The sequence below is a fragment of the Crotalus tigris genome, unplaced genomic scaffold, assembly GCF_016545835.1.
Source record: "Crotalus tigris isolate CLP2741 ecotype Arizona unplaced genomic scaffold, ASM1654583v1 scf7180000017549.6302385, whole genome shotgun sequence".
NCBI classification, from domain to species: Eukaryota; Metazoa; Chordata; class Lepidosauria; order Squamata; family Viperidae; genus Crotalus; species Crotalus tigris.
This window is the reverse complement of record NW_024096467.1, coordinates 2,732,450-2,755,810: the sequence shown is the minus strand read 5'-3', so window position 1 is coordinate 2,755,810 and position 23,361 is coordinate 2,732,450. Positions and strand designations below refer to the sequence as shown.

The window sequence follows — 23,361 nt, the reverse complement described above, 5'->3', positions numbered from 1 at the left end:
GTGATTTATTTAATAACTGTCGCAAGAAATGTCATAAAATGGGGCAAAACTCACTTAACAACTGTCTTGCTTAGCAATGGAAATTTTGGACTCATTTGTGGTCATAAGTTGAGGATTACTAACATTTATTTTAACCCAAACTTATAAAATCACAGAAATCTTCCTTTCTCAATCCATTGATTTCTAAAACCTTTCCCAATATGATTATATCTAACCAAGTTTTTGACTTTGAAGAAAAGACACTTTCTCGATATATTCAACTGGCTGAACCAACCTTTACTTTGTTCAACATAACTTCAGTTAGCTAATTGGCTTGTTTATACACAATTCTGAATCATAAGCAAACAACATGATGAGAACAGTGATGTGTATAAATCAAGTCTACATCCTTGATGCATATATATCAGATAATGCACATATTTATTTGGTTTTCGGTTGCAATTTACAATATTGAACAATGCAGACAGAGGGTGTAGCATAAAACTGATATAAAACTGAATCATTATGTGCCATTTAGGATAGACCAGAATATTAATAGATTGAAAATAAAATCCTCAGAATATTTTTTTTTCTGATTAAATGCAGGCAATGTAAGATTTCAGTGTTTGCAAATCCTTTTTCCCAAATCAATTTGTGGCATTAATCCTCTAATGGTATTATTCCCTTAGAATATTTTCCTTTAGGATTATAGAGTCATGATGAGGCAAAGTACAGAAATCCACTTTAATCTTTGAATTATAGATGTGTGGGAAGGAGCTAAAGAGATTGTCCTTGGAAAAAGGTTCGTCTCCCTTCTATTACCTTAATGCCTTCTCTTTCTGACATATTATTGAGACTAAGAATATATTTAGTATGGTTGGTATGCGCACAATTGCAAGTTCTGGATCAGCAAGTTCTTCCCTTAATCGCTCATATTATAATAAGCTTATTTTTGAACTTTTGTAATTTACTGAACATGGAACTTGTTCTTGCAGACCAATAAGAAACTATAGCTGGTCCAGAATATATAGGCACAAGCTGTTACTCTAATGTGACACCTTTATTATATGACACAAAGGTGCTTTTCCAAAAGGCAACTGAACTTCCTTGGTTTTTTTCCTTGAAAATGTTTCACTTCTCCTCCAAGAAGCTTCTTCAGTTCTGAACTTCAGAACTCAAGGAGCTTCTTGGATGAGAAGGGACATCTTTTCAAGAAAAAAAAGCAAGAAAGTCCAGTTGCCTTTTGAAGAAGCACCTTTGGGACAAACATGACCTGGATGATTGAGAATCTCCATAGACTTTACTTTATGAACTGCACTGGATATCAATTAGTTTCTGGGTGCAGTTAAAGATACAAGTTTTCACCTATGAATCCCTTCATGACTTCAGGCTTGCAATTTATGGGACCACTTGCCCCCAGTTCTCTTTGCCTGTCCTATAAAATCAGACAGGGTTGTTGTACACCAGGTCTCTTCAACAAAATAGTGTGATCTTTTCGGACCAGAAAGATGCCTTTTATGTTGCTACTTATTTCTGCTATTTGGAACAGTATTCTGTCCACAAAGTCCATTTGGGCCTGAAATTATTAGCATTTTGAAGGGTTTTAAAACTTGGCTCTTCCAGCAAGCCTTAATCAAGGCATTTTGTGAACTATATGAATGTTTGATATTTTCATGCTTATATCCCCTAATGTACTCTCACGGATTCTGATGGATGACAAGTGATTGAACCCATATTGCATATTTGCAAACCAAATAAAGGATTTGACCATGTTTACCCAACCTGTCAGTTTATAACTACACAATTCTAGAAATGTTTTTATCGCATCCTTCATAGATTGCTCTATTTACCCAACACCACCTGTCTTTGGGGCAGACTGCAATAAGCTAACTCCTACACACTCATATTGCGAGGTAAGCCATGTTCGAGGCAATTACAAGAACAAAAAGATTATTTAGGAAATGTAAAATATTAACACAAAGGATTGCAGCATAAACCTTTCCTTAGTACCTTACCCAATTGACTTTTCTGGAATTAAACTCATCAATAATCTGATATGTTGCTTTTTGGTTCATGTTCTGTCTTGTGACTGAATAGGTAATATTACACTGTGGACTTAAGTAATTCTTCTGAGATTTATCCTCTGCCCATTTATACTTTAGGGTTATTTTCTTCTTGCTTTCAAAATCATAGTTGCAGTTTGGAATTGAATGTAGTTCAAGAAATTGGCAAGAGTCAGGAGGCATCCAAACTGAATTAAAGAAATAAACAAAAGAATCAATCAATCAATACATTTAGCCAGGATTATCTTTGGTTTTGAGCAAACCACTTATTTCTTAGCTTGGGTTTCAAATCTGTAAAATAGGAATAACAACAACCTGTTCAATAAAATAGTAAATGCAGGTACAATGAAGCCTACATAGATCTTTTAAAATTAAACATACTGAATAAACAGAAAGAAGTTATTTCTGAGATAACTTTTACTTTTCGTTTTACTTATAATATTAATTTTCTTAGTTATTTGGTTCCACAATTTTCTCAGAGTGCATCTATTTATCCTTAAAACTAAAAGGAGTAAAAGATTAGAGAACACACTGAACATGTTCTTGAAGTATTGAAATTTGAGCTATAATTGACTCAACCCTTGGAAAACAAATGTAATGCAACAAAGGGTCACATGTAGCAGTGGGATCAAAGTCTATGAAATTATTCTCCTTTTAGTTTTGGAACTGCAGAAAAGAAGGAAGGAAGGAAGGAAGGAAGGAAGGAAGGAAGGAAGGAAGGAAGGAAGGAAGGAAGGAAGGAAGGAAGGAAGGAAGGAAGGAAGATTTAAATGAAATATTCAAGCAAACTGTTTACTAAATCTTTGGCAAAATTTGGGTGAAAATAAAAGAACCAAAATCAATTGAGAAAAAAATCTGCTTGGAGCAACATCTCTCTAAGTTTTTGAAATCTGCTATAGATTTTTAGATTAGGAATAGTTTGGCTTTTGGCCTCTTCTTCCAAAATTTACTACTTATCTCAGGAAAGTTATGTTAACAGCAGAAATTGTCCAAGAAGAACTGAAGCAGAGTGAAGCAGTTAAAATGATCAAGCACCCATGTTGAAAATCCCACTGCCAAGGCTGATTTAATTTGCAAATGAGAAACAGTTTTACAGTGCATGGGCAAAGGTAAGTTACTTGATTTAAAATGTATTCTGTGAAGTTGTTCAACTTTTAAAAGAAAAAAACCCCTTTCAAATATGTCTTATTTTTGTGTATATGGTGCCTATGAACCTTATTTCTAATGGGAGATGAGAAGATTGCAAGTTCCAATAATAAACATTGTGTAATGTTTATCTAAAGAGATCACATAAAGCTGATAATATTTCTGGATTAAAGCTATCATATCTAGAAGTAGATTTCAAAAATATCTAAGCTAGCTTTGTTTTGTCCAGTAAAATACACACATACACACAAACACACACACACACACACACTGGCTAAGCATAAAGGCTTTCATTAATGTTTAACAAATCCCTATTTTCCTCAGATTTCTACTAGAATTCTTTCTTCCATCCATCTTATACAGAGAACAAAATTTATATGCTGCCTCCTTTTCAAATTCTGTTCAAGCATAGTCTAATTCAGCGGTTCTCAACGTTTGTGTGACGGCAACCCCCGTCACACAAACGTTATGCGCATGCGCGGCGCGGCACGCATGGGGGTGGGGCCCCCGCACGCGGCACGCATGGGGGCGGGCCCCCGCACACGGCGCGCACGCGCGGCGCCGCCTCCCGGAGGCACGGCGCCGCCCCCATGCGCGGCACGCATGCGCGGCGGCGCCCCCCAGAGGCGCGCTGCCGCCCCCAGAGGCGACAAAATGGCGGATCGCCGCGTTTGGCGACCCCACAAAAGAGGTCGATCGACCCCAAATGGGGTCGCGACCCATAGGTTGAGAACCGCTGCCTTAAGATGTTGCAATTGCAAGATGACATGGTTGTGAATTCTTTCCCTGCCCCATTGGCACCCATGTTTGCACGAGTGTAAATAAGATATGAGCTATTGTGACCTATCGCTTAGGTCTTTATTCCAGTTCCCACTAAAGACATTACTGGTATGTGACCAACACTGAACTGTATTTCTTCTTATGTCATAAGGGCTGTATTTTAAGGTTAGGAGGGAAAGCTCACAAAAATAAACAATAGTCAATAGGTCCAATGGTTCCTCTAGGCGGGATATTAAGAGAAGTCAAAGAGACCATCTATATTAAAATTGAACAGCCGTCTCTCAACAGAGGGGGAGGATACGACATCACCTATCCTCTGTTTAAAACACAGTTCTTTCAGCAGTTCCATGAAGGTTCCACATCCATTTGCCCTCTAATTCATGTGATCCTGAGCGTATAGATAAGCCCCCAAGTGGCTTCAATGATTCTCAGAGAGCTAATGACTGACCTTCAGAGTGCTAATAACCAGATGACTGCAAACAATATAAATCAACCTATTCTCCACCATTCAGCCAGAACTGCAGATACTTCTTGGATGAGAAGTGAAATGTCTTCAAGGGAAAAAACCCAAGAAAATCCAGTTGCCTTTTGCAAAGCACCTTTGGACTAGTGGGCTAAACATTTTGGTTTGTCTCCTTTGTAGATTAGTGGACTGAAAACACATTTGCCCTAATAAGAATGGATGTATATCTAATTGTTCCAGTTCAAATAAACTCAATCATAACTCATATATTACTATGCTTGAGTGTAAGAACAATAAATTCAAATTGCCATGCTGCTATGAAGTTCACAGGTGTAGCTTTCAGTCATACTATCACTCAACTGAAGTATGCAATTCCTTGGAGCTCAAATTAAGTCCCACTGAATATACTAGAAATTCTTTCAGTGAACCAAAAGAACACTGAGTCCTTTTTAAGTAGACTGAGAAGAACAGTTTAAAATTGATGATAATCTTAGACAAAGCCATTTAGTTCTCAAATGATATATGTGCAAATTGCATTTTAGAAAAGAGCATGGTTTTCAAAGAGGTCAGCCTAATAACCAATGCCAAGAGGTACAACAACAACAACAACAACAACAACAACAATAATAATAATAAAGAACTGAAGCATACAGCTGATTGATATTGCTGTACCAGGAGATGCCAGAGTTGAAGAAAAAGAATTGAAAAAAATTACGAAATATCATGACCTGGCCATCGAAACTGCGTGATTATGGATGAAACGTGTAACAATGATACCCATTGTCATCAGGGCACTGGGAACTATGTCCAAAACCTTTACAAAATACATCAAGAAACTGTAGCTTCCTGCAATAACTCCAGCAATGTTACAAAAAACTGCGCTATTCGGAACATCTTATATTTTAAGGAGGTACCTGGTTGACACCTAGGATGCTGGTAGCAACCTGTGCCAACTATCAGCGCCAGCCAATTTTAATGTTCAGTTGACTGAGGTTTCATGTCTAATGAATAAAAGATAATAATGATAATGATAATGATAACAATGATAGTGATAATGATAACAACAACAACAACAACAACAATAATAATAATAATAATAATAAAGTTGGAAGAGACCTTGGAGGTCATCTAGTCCAACCCCCTGCTCAGGCAAGAAACCCTGTACCATTTCAGACAAATGGCTATCCAGTCTCTTCTTAAAAACTTCTAGTGTTGGAGCATTCACAGCTTCTGGAGGCAGGTTTTTCCACTAGTTAATTGTTCTAACTGTCAGGAAGTTTCTCTTTAGTTCTAGGTTGAGTTTTTTCCTTGATTAGTTTCCATCCGTTGCTTCTTGTCCTGCCTTCTGATGCTTTGGAGAATAGCTTGGCTCCCTCTTCTTTGTGGCAACCTCTGAAATATTGGAACACTGTGAGTGTCAATGTCTTGTTCTGGTTCTGCTTGGGTGATACCATCTCTTGCTTATCTAGGAAAACTATGAACAATTCATAAGAAATAGCATAAGATCAGACAAAGATGAAAACAAAGCAGATCACAACAGATTTCCTCTTTATCACACAACTATTAACCAGTACTTGGATAAGCAAGTGATCAGATCAGCAAACCAGGACCAGTTAATAACACCCAGTAGCTTATTTCCCTTCATGGTAACAATAAATATTCCAAGAGTCCTAGATAATGGAAACATTTGTAAATAGGAAAAAAAAAGAACCCGCACAACCCAAAATTTAAGCTTTTGCTTCAAGGATAAAAATATGAGTTTTGTAATAATTCACATGTTGCACGCAAAAGTAGTATGTCTGAATATACTTTTATAAGGCAAAGACACATTTTACAAAGGCACTAAAATGAGTCAGCAAAATTGTGTCAACATTTACACTCAACAAACCTGTCTGACTATTTGTGTCTTAACTAAGGTAACTAATTGCACGCCTTTACATCTGTCTTGATTCCTGGTGACTTCCTGGACAATTTTGTGCAGTTTGCTTGGCAACTTTTTTTTTTTAGAAGTGATCTCCCTTTGCTTTCTTCTACCTAGGGCAGTGTTACCTAGGGCAATGCTGGCTGTGGAATTCTGGGAATTGAAGTCCACATGCCTTAAAATTGTCAAGGTTGAGAAACACTGACCTAGGGTTACCCAGGGAAAGTGATGGGCTCAGAATCACCCATTTGGCTTCTGTGCCTAAGGCAGAACTGGAACTCATAGTCTCCTAGTTCCTAGCCTGATAGCTTTCATATTCATAGCTGGCGAAGTCAATTCATTTTCACCAACTTTATTCACCAAGGAGGCCTTTGCATTTCCAAAACGAGGGCAATTAGAGGCCTCACAAAGAGGGTCAGACAGTCCATGCTTCCTGGCTTAGCTTTGTTGGTAGATGCTGAAATGGTACGTTTCTAGTTTGTTTTTCAGCAGATAACTTGCTGTCTTCTACTTCTCAAGCAGAAACAATGTCATACCATTGGAGAGTTCAGCAGTTCTGGGGGAAAATGGGCAGATTGCCCTCTGACAAGAATTTGGATTTAAACAATTGTACATTGGATGCAGTGGATATAATGGAGCTGAGTGAGTATACTTTTGTGATATTTCTTTTCACATATATACATATGCACATGCATCAATTATCTTCTCTGAGGCCCTTCAAGAATCAACTTTGTATTTGAAAATTTGGAATATCTCATTCTGCTCTTCTTATGTGGAATCTTCTTTCTCTTTAACTCTCCAGCCACTTCTCCTTCTTACTTCAAGCCCTTTCCTAAAAACCTTTTCTTAACAATTTAGAGCAGTGTGTCTCAACATCAGCAACTTTAAGATGAGTGGACCAACTCCCAAAAACCCCCAGCCAGTAGGCTGTATTTCCTGCATTGTATGGACTTTTGTTCTAAATTTTTCAGTTCCTCCTTTCCACCCAGTGGGAATGCATTTAATGAATTCCATCCACTGAAATGTATTCCACATAATATCTCCTCATCTTTAAGGTGCCTTGAGACTATAATTTATTTTGCTGCAATAGACCTGTTATGAGGAATTACCATTAATTCATTAACTCATTCAACTGCTGCATTTCCACAAAACAATAAACAGTTTACCTTATGGGAATGGAAAGCTAGATTTTCACATTTATTTTCTCTCTCTCTGCTTCTTTTTTAATGCTGTTGAGAGTTGTAAATCAAAAGAAAGATGATCTACTTATTATTTTTATTATTATTGTGTAATAATAAGCAATTTGAGATTGCTATTTACTTTTTAGTAATTTATTAAAATAAGTCATCTTTAATTTATCATTTACAAAGCAGGCTTATTTGAGCAAGATATAGTTAGAGCTATCTGCAGTTTGTAACATTAAATAGTATTAAATAGAAATGTACTGTAAAGCTTTCCATCTCCTTGTGGCTAGAGAGGAGAGGAAAAAAACCCAGGAAAATATATATATGCTCAAGACTTCATCAGACTTGTTTTCTTAGTGATACATCATAGCACCTGTGTGTGAATCATTGTGTGAAAATATAGCCAAGTTCTGTTCACACAACCTGCTTCACTCTGGGTAACTGTGATGCTGCTCTTTCAACTGAACAGGGAATAAAGAACCAGCAAAAGTTTTAAAGAGGAGTACATTCAACTACATTGTCTAGGTTTACAGAACACACAAAGATGTGGTTGGATGAGTTCAGTGTGAATAGAGCCATTATTTTATCTTCGTGACTTCACTTCTACTGCTACCTCCCAAGTATATACAGTAGAGTAGTAGAGACATAGATTGCATTGGTGTGGCCTACTGTTAGCCTTAAACTAATAAACTTGGATGCAGGAGTTTAATTTAAGAGAAATAACATTCATTCATGTTCTAGCCTTGCCATGTGTTAGCAATCTTTCTCTGTTGCTTGACTGCCTTTTAGCTACTGTAATATCACTGCTGCCAGATTTGGAGGAGATTGATCTTTCCTGGAATGACTTCATAGGAGGAAAACTAGAACATCTGGCCCTTCAGTTCAAACACCTGCAAGAACTGAAAGTCCTCCAGCTGAACAGCTGCAGACTCACCACCAAGGATGTTGCATGTTTAGGTACCATTTAGTAGTAGTAGAATCCACGAAGTTATCCCAATTGACTATGTTATTAAAGAGACTGATGGATGATGGGTGAAATTGCAAAATCTAGAAGTGCTGATTGTTTGAATTGTCTCTAGCGTATACCTGGGTCCGTCCTGAGGCTAAAGCAGGGGAAGATATTGAATCTGATCTGAAGTCTAAATTCTGCTCCTTCCATATCTCCATGAACCAGGAGATGGTCAGGCCCTGAGGAGAAAGGAAGGCTGGTCTTCTAGGCAGAAGCTCTGCCACTTGTATCATCTGTTTTCTCCAGATAAGGTCTGTGTTCCCTGCACGGTAGAAAACAACCACTAAAAACTGCCGCAGTGATTACTGATAGCAGAGAAATTTACTCTGTTCATCTTTGATCCTCCAATTTTGCCTTTTTTAGACAATACAAAAAAACTTCACCTCAATTATCCTTCAAAATTAAGATTGCTGTCTCAATATTGAAATGCATTTTCTCACTATATCACTATAGCATATTTCATTTTACACTGGAACCTGTGTAAAAACAAATAGACAAAAATGCACATATTCCTGAACATAATGGCACAGCAACACATCTATTCAGGAAAATTGGATTCAAAATGGTATGTTGTTACACAAAGTGGTTTGCAATGTGTAAAGAAGTATGGAAAAATAGCAAGTTAGTACAAATTAATTCAAATACATTCTCTAGCTACTGTGGAAATAAAGAACAGTGAAACAATTGAAGGAAACCAAATCTGTAGATTCATTACCTCCCTATTAACGACTGAAATCTTCAATAGTTTCATACCAGAGGTAGGCAACCTTGGCTCTTTTATGACTCATGGACTTCAACTCCCAGAATTCCTGAGCCAGCTATGCTGACTCAGAAATTCTGGGAGTTGAAGTCCACAAGTCATAAAAGAGCCAAGGTTGCCTACCCCTGGTATGAAACTATTGAAGATTTCAGTCGTTGATAGGGAGGTAATGAATCTACAGATTTAGTTTCCTTCAATTGTTTAACTGTTGTGTTGTGATACTTTTTGCATATTCAATTTAATATCCAAAACACCACAAGGAATCCCAAATGCTTTTTTTTTTTTTACAGGAGAAGCAATAGAAGGAATTCCTCACCTTGAAATACTGGATTTATCATGGAATCCTGGCATTGGGGGAAGCCTTTCCCTGCTAACCTCCAAAATCCTCAACGGCTCTAAACTCCATACATTAAAAGTAACAGATTGCTGTCTTACTCAGGAAGATGGCAAATCAATAGGTAAGATTCTGTGGCAGAGAGATGCTAACATCTTTGGAGTGTTCACTGCATTCGCTTATTCTTCAAACTAAGGGTCTGATTGAATGAACTCACGATTTTCCAGCTCTTCTAAGTGGTCCAGACAGGAAACCAAAATCATGAGGACTAAATACTACCTTTGTTGTAGGGTTACAGTAACAGTATCTATTCTGACTCAAATCTAAAAGTGCTTTCTTTTAAATCCAGTCAGATAATTAACTCAAAAGAAACGATCTTATAATAAACAAAATATATTTTAATGAGAAAGATTACTTGCAGTCACGCTGTGGTTGATGCTCCTGAAAATACATCTTTGTCCATCTTTAGATCATCCCTTTAGGTAAGAAGATATTGCTCTCCATACCATCTTTATAACGACTCAAGCTCATTGTGTGACCTTCCATGGCCCATGCTTCTTACAGACAAAGAGATTCCCATGTGGCTTGTGTCCAGGAAGTCTCCCAATGACCTTTGGAACTCCTCCCACTGACCCATCCACATACCTAGCATCTAACCCAATAACTGCCAGACACTCTGACACACTGATACCTGCTCTCTAGTTAGGGCTACATATACGTTCCAAAATAGTATCTAACAAGTGCTTCCTCCCTCCCCTGCCTTTAAGTTCCAGAGAACTAGGGAGAGTCTCTTCTGAGACACCCTCATTCCTCCTTTGGACTCAAATTTCTCTTATCAGACTCTTGCCCATGCTGTGAATCTTCTTCATGTCTTCCAAGGTTGCTTTCACTACCTATTACAATTTCCACATACAGAGAACATCATCCCTGCTTCTGTTGTGTGCATTATATTGTGCATTCGACAGAGTTAGGCTGGGATGAGAAGACAAGGAATAGACCAATCTTGGTCCATTTTATCCTGGAAGTCAGAAGAATTGGGAGACAAAAGGCTGGTCATGTGTATTGGACAATTATTGTGGATAATTTCCAGTTTAATTTGCATGCAGGACACATCCAGAACATCCAACTATATCTCCAAATCAGAGCACGCACCCACAGCACTTGCTTCAGCTAGTAAAAATATAGCTTAATATTTATTTATTGAACTTTTGCAAACTTAGGAAAATAATTATAAAAATAAATAGCAGGCAAAATTAGGAAAAGAAACATGAACAACACCATAGTTTACAATATTTATATCTATATCCATATATCTATATGTCCCAGAACGTTTGAAAGCCACTGGAAATTCTGTAGATAATTAACATGCCCTAAAAGGAGGAGCCATTGGTTATTATTGTAGCCTTAATCTCTTTTATATGTAACAACAGTAGAATAGAGGTGGGAAATAGCATGTGGTGTTTATTCTACATCATGAAAGAATCAACATGGCGGATAGGGATGATTTATCCAATAATAGAAGTGTCTGTTCCCTAGAATACATATCAATAATATTAGGGTACCATGCAAGTGGGTGCACTTGAAGATCTGCCTGCTGTAATGGTGTTATCTCAGGACTTAATGGCTATTGTGTTATATAACTTACTTTTTAAATTTAAATTTGATCTTAAGCCTGTCAAAGGCTTAAGATATTTTATTTCTTTCATTAGTTGTTATAAATGATATTTGGTGATTTGGTGCTGAATTCTGAGGATGTTTTCCTGGGCAGATCTGGAGATAGGAGGTTGGGGACTGCACAACCTAAAGATTTTCTAGCCCAGATCTTAGATGATGATAATAATAATAATAATAATAATAATAGTAGTAGTAGTAGTAGTAGTAGTAGTAGTAGTAATAGTAGTAGCAGTAGTAAAGTTGGAAGGGACCTTGGAGGTCATCTAGTCCAACCCCCTGCTCAGGCAGGAAACCCTACACCATTTTGGACAAATGGCTGTCCAGTCTCTTCTTAAAAACTTCCAGTGTTGGAGCATTTACTGCTTCTGGAGGCAGGCAGATGTTAGTCATAAATGGTCAAGAGAAAATTCTTTTTCCAATATTGTAGATGTAGTTTCTCAGACACTTGGAATCCATTACAAGAATTTTCAGAAACTTTATTAAAATGTCTCTGTGATATTTCTTTAGTGATCATAGTTCAGAAATGTTTGGGTAATTTCCTAAGCAGTAAATTATTTTTAAAAAATTCTTTGCAACTCTCTGCTATCCTGTATTCCAGTGTTCTTAACTGCATCTGTCTTATTTTCAGCTCAGCTTCTAAGTAGGATCCCCAGCCTCAAAATTCTGGACTTGTCAATCAATGTAAAATTGGGATGTAGCCTTAAAAGTATTGCTCAGGAATTACAGTTTGTTTCAAGCTTGCAAGTATTAAATCTGAACACATGTGGATTAGAACAAGACGGCTTCCATTCCATAGGTAAATATAGGTGTTGATTGGGAGCTGAGATTTTTTTTTCATCAATAAATTTGTATCCATTTTTTGGGGTGGGGATTGAAAACAACATGTTGAGGGAGGTGATGAAGGCTGGTATGGTCAAAGCACAAAAAGTTGGGGCTTGAAGTAAAAATCACATTTTGACATAAGCCCACATATCATTCCATCTGAAGGAGGACCAACAAAAGTAGGATCTAGCCCATCAAGCTACAGAGTTGTTTCATTACTGTAATTAAAGCTGAATTGTTCATAAATTTAATTTTACATTTTAGACATTTTTCCATTTTTTAAATGATTGTTTAGTTAAAATACTGATCACAAGCATCATTTTGTTAAATTCAGCATTTTGAAAACTGATTGCTTGAAATAATGTAAACTTTGTTAATGTTCAGAATAAGGATTCTTGAAATAAATGCAAGTTGTGAACAGAAAATTTAAATGTTTTTGCTTAAGAATATTTTAAATCTGCTTAACCTCTTAGTGAAGTTAGAACTTTTATAGAAAAAAGATTGAAACTAAAATTTGATAACTTAATTTAATAACCTCCGTTCAAATCTTAATTCTGAGCTAATCAAAATTAGATTATGCTTCAACCACATTTCTGACAAAAGAGAACTAACATAAAAGTGAATATGGTTAACAATCAGTTAAACAGCATTTATCCTTTTGGCTATGTAAATTCAACATTATTATATTATGTTTTAATCTTCTTGTAGCATTGTGTACATTCTTGAATCCCATCCTTATGGATGAAATGTGGTTTATCTATTGTACAAATAAATATTTCATATGTGGGTAATTATATAATTAGTAAAAACTTACCTATTTCAGATGCTGCTTTCCAATATTTATCGGAACTGAGAACATTAGATGTATCATGTAATAAATTGATTGGAGGAGTTTTCCAGTCTTTGGCTGGTCATTTGGCCAGTTTAACTAACCTTGAAATCCTGAATCTTCATCAGTGTTGTATTACAGAAGAGGACATGTTGGTTTTATGTAAGAAATATTTGGAAATGCCTTATAATGAATTGTAAAATCATTTAGCTATGAGAAGCAGTGTTTGTTGGTCCATGCAAAACTGCGATCATCAATTCTCCCAGGTTTTTAACAAAAGCTGAGAGCAGGGCCATTATTGAAAATTACAACAGAGAAATACATTTGTCTGCTCAGTTAAGTGAGATAAATATCCCAGTCTAATCAATTAAATCACCTTTAATGGGTTGTCAAAGACAGTTTAACACAATGAGATCATTACTTCAACAGAAGACACTCTTCAAGTGAGGGCTTTCTTCAATATTGGCTATAATGGTCAAGTTGCATTATCTTCTAAGATTGATATTGTTCCATTTGTTTTTAAGCTCTTACTATTATTCTATTTTTCAAATAACTTATAAATGTTGTGTTCAAGCAACTGAGGGAAGCAAAGAATAGAAGAAAGATTCACAGGCCAATACATGGAGCTGGTTATATATTAATGGATTCAAAATAAATTCTTCTTAATTTTACTGTAGTATCTCTGCTATCTATTTTTTTTTCCAGCCCAGATAATACCTCTTTTGTCAAATCTTCGGGAGCTGAATTTATCCTCAAATACAAATGTAGGGATATCTACCTATCAGCTTCTTAGCAGACTCCGATTTTTACCAAAATTGACATCTGTGCTCCTCTATCATTGTGCCTTGCAACATGATTCATTTTTGTCTCTAGGTAAGAACAGACTGAAATTCTGTCTTTGCCTCTTTGTGTCCTCCTCCTCTTTCTGGTAGAACTTGTTCATCTTCCAAGATCTTCTATTTATAGTCTGCCTATAGAGGCAGACACTCTTAAAATTAATACCTGGGTCCATTATTAAAAGGTATCCTTCAGTACGTCCAGTGTTTAGTTTCTTTTAGTTCCCTCTAACATCCAATTTTTAAAATTCAAAACTAAATCTTTTGGGAAGGATTCTTTATTTAAAATGTATTGGGCCCTTAATCCATTTGTACATTTCTAAAATCTAAAATCATCATAAAATGTGATCATATGTCTGTGGGATGCTGAAAATGGACATAAATGCAGCCATGTTGCTGAATGCCCAAACTGTGGTCATGTGATTGCAGGGGTGGAGTGATGGTTGGAACTTCAGAACTATGTCGTAACTTCCTTGTTCCAGGTAGAACATAACTTTGAGCGGTTGTTAGGCAACTGGTTGCAAATCAAGGGCTACCTGAATAGGGTTTTGTTCCTTAGTAGTAGTGAAAGAAGGTTCAGGGGAACAAAATGTTGGAAAATTGGTTTAATATATTTAGAAATCTAATTTGTATGCATAGGATCACCTTTCTTGGAAAATATACAAAAGGTTGTTGTTAATTTTTTCAGCTGATGCTGTCTCTCATCTTCCTGAACTGAAGCTAGTAGACCTTTCTTGGAATAAATGTGTTGGTGGCAACTTAAATCTGATTCTGAAAGCAATAAACCCTGATTCCAAGATCCAAGTGTTAAGGCTGAGCAGTTGCAGTTTGGTGGATGAAGATCTGATTGATTTAGGTAGGTACAGAAATTGTATCCACCCCCTCCATTCCTCCACACCTGTTCTATAAAAACTTGATTTCACTTTTGGTTTGTTCATTGGGTATAACATATCTCCTAAATATCACAGGACGTTTGGCCAGGAGAATAGTGTCAAATGGCTCCATTTTTATTGTGAACTAAACCATAATAACAATCTTTCCCAACCTAGTGTCTTCTGAACTGGTTCCCAGAACTCCCAGTAGCCTGGCTAAAGAGTCAGGTTAAAATAAAAAGATAACATTAGAATAAGGAAATTAAAAATCACTTTGTGGTTTTCCAGATTTAGTTTAGGAAGATGGGCATTACTAGCAAAAGTTCTTCAGTTAAAAGAGACATTATAGTGCACAGGTTTGTTACCAAAGATTGATGTTCTGACCCAACCGTCAATTGCTTGTGACCTAGCACTAACTAAAATGGCAGCCACCGACAGCAAAAGAGCATGTAATTATGCTTTTTTTTGCATAAATTTTATTAAAAGTTTTATAAAGAACATTAAATCTAATACAAACTAATACAGAATAAAGGAAGAAGGAAGAAAAAGCAAAAGTACAGAAAAGAAAAGAATTAGAAAGAATTAGAAAGAGAGCAGGGTAGGAAAGAAACCCCTTCAAAATTCTTATCAGCAACTGCAATCTTCATAGACAGGCTGAAACTGTTCTTTGACTTTCATTTGATTGGAGGCAAGGGAAAACATAATAGACCTAGCCTCTTTATGTTTAGCTTTTGTGTTTGAAGTACACAGGAATTCTAGGACAAATTCAGGCAAGCTGGCTGAGGAATTTTGGGAACTGAAGGCCACAAGTCATAAAAGGGTCAAGTTTGAAGACCCCTGGGTTAGGGGTTCTTCAGCGGTAACTCCATGAATTGGAAAAAGTCCCCTAGCAACAGAAAGTTAGAAGACATCAACTTTTATTTAAGTTTTTATAAATAGGGAGCTCACATGGGTCTCCCCTCTCAATTTTATCCTCATAACGCTATGAAATAGATTAGCTAAATAGTCATGTGCATTTCAGGAGATTTATGGTTGAACAGAAATTAAATTTAGATCTTTTCAGTCTAACCCAGGGGTAGGCAACCTTGGCTTTTATGACTCGTGGACTTCAACTCCCAGAAATCCTGGTCTAACCAATATGCTAATGCAGTAAGACTGCCTGTCCTTATTTACTTTCTCAAAGGAACAGTGGTTTAAAAAAACACATATGCTCCCAGTTAAAAAGTGCACAGCAGTGATGTCCATGTGAATTAAACTAGGAATTCTTGAATAACAGAATAACAGAGTTGGAAGGACCTTGGAAGTCTTCGACTCCAACCCCCTGCTCAAGCACGAAACCCTATTCCAGGGGTAGGCAACCTTGGCTCTTTTATGACTCGTGGACTTCAACTCCCAGAAATCCTGGTCTAACCAATATTCTAATGCAGTAAGACTGCCTGTCCTTATTTACTTTCTCAAAGGAACAGTGATTTAAAAAAACACATATGCTCCCAGTTAAAAAGAGTACAGCAGTGATGTCCATGTGAATTAAACCAGGAATTCTTGAATAACAGAATAACAGAGTTGGAAGGACCTTGGAAGTCTTCTACTCCAACCCCCTGCTCAAGCACGAAATCCTATTCCAGGGGTAGGCAACCTTGGCTCTTTTATGACTCGTGGACTTCAACTCCCAGAAATCCTGGTCTAACCAATATTCTAATGCAGTAAGACTGCCTGTCCTTATTTACTTTCTCAAAGGAACAGTGATTTAAAAAAACATATGCTCCCAGTTAAAAAGAGCACAGCAGTGATGTCCATGTGAATTAAACCAGGAATTCTTGAATAACAGAGTTGGAAGGACCTTGGAAGTCTTCTACTCCAACCCCCTGCTCAAGCACGAAACCCTATTCCAGGGGTAGGCAACCTTGGCTCTTTTATGACTTGTGGACTTCAACTCCCAGAAATACTGAGCCAGCCATGCTGGCTCAGGAATTTGGGGAGTTGAAGTCCACGAGTCATAAAAGAGCCAAGGTTGCCTATCCCTGCCCTATACCATTTCAGACAAATGGTTACCCAATCTCTTCTTAAAAACCTCCAATGTTGGGACAACACAACCACCCGTAGACAGATATGGAAGGCTGGAAGCAGATCATTGATAAACTCTCAAAATGAGTTGACATCTTTCCCAGTGAGTATATCCAGTTACAAAATGCTGCCTGACCAGAAAATAAGTTGGGAAAGTTGCTCCCCACCTCCATGTCTTATTGTAATCAGTTTAAGAATAACACCGAGGAGCAAGAGAAAGGGCCACATCCAAGTCAATGGTCAGAGAAAAGAAATCTTCAGATTTGTAAGATTCTGTTACTATAACTCTGTAATACAAGTAGTATTAGCATTCATAGCAAGTAGTATTAGCATAACCATAACTAGTTCTGCTTCGAAGAGCTGACCTAAATCGTGCAAGTCTGAATCCCCTTCCCTGGCTTTAGCCTAAAAAGAACTAGGGATGGTGAGATCTGAGATGTTTTCTTAAATTACTCTCAGAAGAATAATGTGGGGTTACAACTGAAGCCAGGGTTGCGCAAGAGCTAATAAAAATGAAATTCAGACAGCTATGAGGAAAGGAGAGGTTTGACTTGGGAGCAGAAAATGGGGTACAAAGGTATTGTTTTATAGGGGAGCCTGTCCTGGGTGCAGAAGTGTGTACATGCTGATTCTAGAGTGACACTTGAGGGACGTGGGTGTATGTAGCTACATGTCATCTATAAAGTTTATACTTGTGAACATGCAGTTCTGCTGGGAGACCGTTTTAATTAACTCTAGTTGTCTTTACAGACCGTTTCCTTTGATTTGTGGATTAAGTCTGGGCAACTTATTTATGGGGGTTGAGGAAGTCTGAGTAAAAGATTTTCCCTGGTTTGCTATTTTTACTTGATTAATTTAATTTCTTGACTATCAATTATGTAGCAGAGACTCTGATTCTCAATCCACCTTGGATTCTGTTAAGATTTAATGGAAGATGGCGGCAGCATAAGGAATAAAATATAGTTTGATATAAAAGTTCCCACAATACATTTCTACTTTGGACTCTTTTATTTTTTATCTGACCCTTGTCTTGTTTACTGCTGTTCCTCTTTCCTCAAGGCTATTCCTACAGCCCATTACAGGCTACTGTATTAAAAGCTTTGATATTTTCATTTTGAAGAGCTGAGATGATGAACTTTGGGGTCTTTGGTGCTTTCATTTTCTTGCAGACGTTTCAGTACCCAGGTAGATAACATCATCAATGTAACTTCTGCAAGACAACAACCAAACTCAGAAAGCACCAAGGATTCCACAGTTCAATCCTGGGTTACATATATGCTCTTCTAATGATGAACTCTTTTAGACCTCCATAGTTGCCTAATTTAGATAAAACGCATGTCACCTGGAAAGAGAGATGCCACTAATCTCTCTGCTTTCCATTATGACATTCCTTTCCCCAAAGCACAATTCCTGTTCTTTCCTGATACAAAACCCAACCTGAGAGTACAGCTTGTATGTTTTTAAACCGATTATCTACATTTCTTTTGGTTGCTTCTTTCAGCTTTGATCATCCAGGCAGGGCATCTGGCTCAGCTAAAGAATCTGGACCTCAGCTACAATAACAGTATTTCAGACCAAGGATGGGAGACCTTCTGTGGAAGCCTAGCTGCTCTCGGGCAACTTTCTGAATTGGATATTAGCTGTCGTCCTTCATCACAGTGTGGCTGTGGGGAATGGCTTGGGAAGCTGTTGGATGCCCTATCTCGGCTATTTCTGTTCACAGACCTAGAACTAAATGGTTGGCTTCTTTCTGTAGCTCAGCAAAAGCTACTTGAAGATTTCAGGTTGAATAAGAAATGAAATGTCCATTTCAAACTTTGATATGGAGCCTAAAATTTTGGAGTAGCATACAAATGGTTAGTTGGTGGATTGATACCTATTTTCTCCAATGCTACAGCAGGGGTCTCCAGACATGGTAACTTTAAGATTTGTGGACTTCAACTTCCAGAATTGCTCAGTCAGCCCAAAGGTTGGAGAGGAAAGGTGAAGAACTACATCTAATATCTAAGGTAAAGGTTTCCCTGTCAGTTGTGTCCGACTCTAGAGGACAATGGCTGTCCGTTGAAGGGAGCCAGTGTTGTCAGAAGACAATTTCTGAGGTCATGTGGCCAGCATGGCTATAAGCTTACTTGAAGATTTCAGGTTTGATATTAGACATCTAATATCTAGTCCTCACCTCTTGATGAGTGGATAGCCAGTGCTTTTTTTGTAAAAAAAAAAAAAAAAAAAACGGTGCCGGAACTCACACATGTCATACAACCTGCCTTGCCTACCCTACAAGGTTCCATCCAAAAAAAGGTGCCAGAACTCCGTTCTGGGTGTTCTATGAGAAAAAAAAGCCCTGTGGATAGCCAATTCAACCTCTCTTCATGCTTCCCATCCCAACCACATGTTCTTTTTACTGTTCTTTGAGCAGTAAAAAAAAATACTTATTTACCTCTGAAGATAAACAGAGATTTTAAAAAATAATACTCATTTGTTTGTGTTTATTCCTCTTGTTCTTTTTCTTGAAGGCTTTCCAAAGCCCCTGCACAGCCCAAAGAAATAATTATTTCTTCTTGTCTTTGGGTTTTTCTTTCTCCTTGCCTTTCTTCTCCTTTTTCTCTTTCTTGACCTTCTTGATCATTTTCAGGATCTCTGAATAGGCTCCGACCCCTTTGCGCACCATTAGGCCACGCCACCAAGCCTGGACCTGTGGGAACGAGGGGGGAAAGCCCAAATGTAGTTAACAGTGGCTATGTTCCCTTTGCAGATGCTGGACAGGCTATACTGAGCTCCTCCTTACTGAAAGTGGGTTTGTTCATTGATTCAGACATAAAATATTACAATGAATGCAACTCTTCTATTTTTTTCCACATCATTCAGTATCCTGCCCCTTTATTTAAAGCCACGTTTCCTTTATGATAACTAAGATTATTAAACCTGTACAATTTGCCTTTCTTTCAGCATTATTGCCCCCTAATCCCACACGAATCAGATTATACTTTTTATAGCAGTGCTTCTCAACCTGTGGGTCGGGACCCCATTTGGGGTCGAACGACCATTTCACGGGGGTCGCCAAACAACGCAGTCCGCCATTTCCCCCCCCCCTTTTCCTTAGCTGTGCTACTCCCTTGTATTCTATTGGCTTTTGAAAGCCAATAGAATAGACTCTCTTGAATAGAGTCTAATTCTATTGGCTTTCAAAAGCCAGTAGGAATTGTCCAGGCTGTCTCTGCCCTGCTGAGCCCGCCAAAAGTCCCATTCTGCAAACGGTGCTGCACCAGATGAGTAGTCCTCGACTTACGACCGGTTGAGTAGTCCTCGACTTACGACTGGTTGGGGGTCGCGGCATTAAAAAGGTTGAGAACCACTGTTTTATAGGATCATAATTTCCGAGGATGTTGTGATGGTTTAATCATGCTTTTCGGCAGTGCTTTCTTTTTGAAAAAAAAAAAAAAGGTGCCGGAACTCACACCCAGCTCTGGCTCCAGTCGAAAGCCCTTTACGGAGTGGGGGGGAACCACTTTAGGGATCTTCCGAGGCGCAGATTACATGAGCAGCATCAGCTGATGGAAGCCATTGTCGCGGGTTTTGAGAGAGTGCTTGTTCGGAGCCGGGATGTCTTCTGCCACTTTGTCCTCCTCCGCCTCTAATGACACAAAGGCTTCTTTCGGAGCCAGAGCAACCAAGGCAGCGGCAGCATTGCTGCTTTGGAAGCACAGCTGGTCCCTTAAAGAGATTCGCTCCAGGAGCCAGTCCAACATGCAGTCAACACGGGGGTGAGGACAGGCGGCGGCAGCGGGGGGAACCCCGTGAACCAAGGCAGAGAAGCGGGTCTGCTTTCAGGGCCGTGGAAGTGTTTCTGGATCGACCTTCGATGCCTCCGATTTCCCCGGGCAGTTTCCTTTCACCAAGCCAGAGCTTTACTCGCGCTGGCGGCTTAGAAGGAGCCGGTTCTTCCCTTCAAAAAAAGGTGCCGGAACACCGTTCCGGTGTGTTCTATGACAAAAAAAGCACTGCTTTTCGGTAAGCATATTTGGTGCCTGGCTTTTTTTTTTTTTAAAGAAGCTTATTACCAAACATCTTTAAAGTGTCATTTCTTACAAATAGCAAGAAATTACATCCATTCACTTTTTCCAGTAGAAAGTTGCTGGCCGCCCAGAGCATATTCACGGCTGTCTTTTTTATACAAATATGATAGTAGCAGGATGTCAGCCTTGTGAGAAGGACATGCCGAAATAATAACTCTGTCTTTGCTTAAGGTGACCAACTTTTTTGCAATGAAAAGGAGGACACAAAAAAATTGAAAAAAAATATTGTAAATAAAAGAACCATTTTATTCATTGCAACAATAATACAGACAACTTGCATGTGCAAAGTTTGCCAGCCGGGTGTTTTGGCGCACTCAGCAGCAATTCCTATTGGCTTTCAAAAGCCAATAGTGGGAGTAGCACAGCTCATGCAAAAGTTGAAAAAAAAAACATCCAAAAAAGGTGCCTGAATGCCGTTCTGAGCATTCTATGAGGGGAAAAAAAGCCCTGCAGATTAGTTTTCAAATATCAAAAAGGAGGACATGTAGGAGGACACTTTTCGAGGGAGGACAGAACTCACAAAAGGAGGACTGTCCTCCCTAAAGGAGGACGGTTGGTCACCTTACTTTGCTGCAAGGTTACACGAAGCAGGATCTTGCAAGTCTGAAAGTAGATCTCTTCCCCCATCCTCGCCTTTACAGTCCAAGAAACTAGGGAGGGTCCCTTCTGAGAGGTTTGCCATGCCCCCCTTCCTTCTGTGGACTCAGCTGCCTTTTACAGGTAGTCCTCAACTTACAACTTGGTTACTTAGTCTGTATGACAGACATGGGGGGGGGGATCTGAATTCAAAGCTCCACCTGTCACATGGCCACACTTTGGATGCTTGGCAACCAGGCTAAAATTACAGCTGTTTACAGCATCCCCCAGTTACATTATTTCATTTTATGAAACTTTCGGTGAAACTAGCATTTACTTCCGGTTTTCAGTAAAAATCACACTCATAGTGATCTATTGGTTTGCTTAATGACTGCAGATTCACTTAATAACCACAGCGAGTTACTTAATGTCTGGTGCAAAAAAGGTTGTAAAATCAAGTTGGTCGTGTAACCAACCCACTTTAGGACTGTCATGAGTTAACATTTGTGAAGGGCAGACTCCATTATGGTGGTAACTCAAGGACTACCTGCAGTGGGCCATTGTCTACTCTTCAGCTCTTCCTCCTATCTCCCCAAATCATTCCCACGTGCCATCACATATAATTATTTACACATACATAATCATGGTTTTACATTCTTATGAGTGAAATATGGAGTTTGATCATAAGAACTAAGGATCATAGCACTTTTTTCCTGAAAAGACACATTGATTCAGATCTGGCCATGTTGCCCCAACTGTTTAAGATACCAGAAATGAACAATGTTTCATTAGATATTTAACCTGTTCGCCTGTCCTCCTTCTCCCAACTTCCTACCTTTATGGTTGTCTCTTTTGTTTTTCTTGCCTGCTGTAAATATTCCCATATAGCTGGCAACCCTTGACTAAACACCTCCACTGGTGGGTCCATCATAGGATTCCCTTCCAGTGATAGATCTTGCAATTTTTCTAGACTGTCCAGGTTCTCTGGGATTTGAAATAATTGGTTGTTATGAAGTAATAGCTTCTGCAAACCTAAAGACAAATCAGGAAAAAAAAAATGAAACGGTGTGATGAGCTAAGTTGGCTAGGAAGGCCAAGAATTTTCTTTGTGTGTGTGTTTTTCTTTTTACCTTGTAGTTGGCATATGGAGTCAGGCAGTTCTATAAGAAAGTTGTTATGAGCGTCAAGTATTTCCAGGTTATTCAGTAATCCTATGCTTGATGGAAGGTACTCCAAGAAGTTGTTTTCGATGTACAGTTCTTTTAAATTCTAAGGGGGAAATGCACATGCCCATTTGGCCAGATGTGGCTACTGACTTGTCCAGAAATTCAAGTAATCTTCAGAAAACTTTAATGAGAAGCCACAGATAATTTTAAATGGGGAAAAAGGCAAAATTGAATCCGCAAGCCCTTCCACAGAACTGACCACTTAGGATGTTTGTCTCCTGAATCCTTGCCATCTCCATTCCTTTGCCCCAAAACTATCTTAGAGTCTATCTGCTAAGTAACATCTCAGGTAAGTCAGCAATCTTGCAGTGAAGAGATAAAACACAAGGATCAACTTATGGGGGAATCACAATTTCCAAACCAGAATTCAGCTCAGTCAGGGAAGAGGAGAAAACAACACCAAAATATGCAGGCCAGTTTGGTCTAGTGCAAGGGTAGGCAACCTTGGCTCTTTTATGACTCGTGGACTTCAACTCCCAGAATTCCTGAGCCAGGCTGGCTCAGGAATTCTGGGAGTTGAAGTCCACGAGTCATAAAAGAGCCAAGGTTGCCTACTCCTGGTCTAGTGACTAAGGCACCAGGCTAGAAAGTGGAAGACTGTGAGTTCTAATCCTGCCTTAGGCATGAAAGCCAGTTGGGTCACTTTAGACTGGTCACTCTCTCTCAGCCCAACTCATTTCAGAGAGTTGTTGTGGGGAAAATAGGAGAAAGGAGTATTAGATACGTTAGACATCTTGAGTTATTTATAAA

General features: G+C 38.5%; 2 protein-coding genes across 3 annotated transcripts in view; one reads left to right on the top strand and one right to left on the bottom strand.

Moving 5' to 3' along the window:
• The first annotated feature begins 2,748 nt into the window (after positions 1–2,748).
• LRRC31 (leucine rich repeat containing 31) lies at positions 2,749–18,988 on the top strand. Of its 2 annotated transcripts, none has more exons than XM_039337605.1 (9): positions 2,749–3,151; positions 6,875–6,994; positions 8,326–8,493; positions 9,596–9,763; positions 11,942–12,109; positions 12,959–13,126; positions 13,670–13,837; positions 14,489–14,656; positions 18,238–18,988. In XM_039337605.1, the coding sequence occupies exons 1-9, from the start codon at positions 3,142–3,144 to the stop codon at positions 18,534–18,536; spliced, it is 1,437 nt and encodes a 478-aa protein (XP_039193539.1). In that variant the 5' UTR covers positions 2,749–3,141; the 3' UTR covers positions 18,537–18,988. The 2 variants fall into 2 exon arrangements, with proteins under 2 accessions (XP_039193539.1, XP_039193527.1); XM_039337593.1 differs by having other exon boundaries at positions 6,872–6,994.
• Positions 18,989–19,269: 281 nt separating this feature from the next.
• Positions 19,270–23,361, bottom strand: part of LRRIQ4 (leucine rich repeats and IQ motif containing 4) — an 11,582-nt gene continuing 7,490 nt past the window's right edge. Inside the window, exons 4-6 of the mRNA XM_039337580.1 lie at positions 22,516–22,654; positions 22,221–22,417; positions 19,270–19,428 (exon numbers count right to left, since the gene is read on the bottom strand). Of these exons, the coding sequence (XP_039193514.1) occupies positions 19,285–19,428; positions 22,221–22,417; positions 22,516–22,654 (480 nt within the window). The 3' untranslated portion in view covers positions 19,270–19,284. The remainder of the gene's footprint in view (positions 19,429–22,220; positions 22,418–22,515; positions 22,655–23,361) is intronic.

What these genes read in the sequence shown, in the direction of transcription:
- LRRC31 (XM_039337593.1), top strand. An exon ending in AGAGGACATGTTGGTTTTAT is followed by an intron (nt 13,127 to 13,669) that starts GTAAGAAATATT and finishes TTTTTTTTCCAG; the next exon opens with CCCAGATAATACCTCTTTTG. An exon ending in TGATTCATTTTTGTCTCTAG is followed by an intron (nt 13,838 to 14,488) that starts GTAAGAACAGAC and finishes TAATTTTTTCAG; the next exon opens with CTGATGCTGTCTCTCATCTT.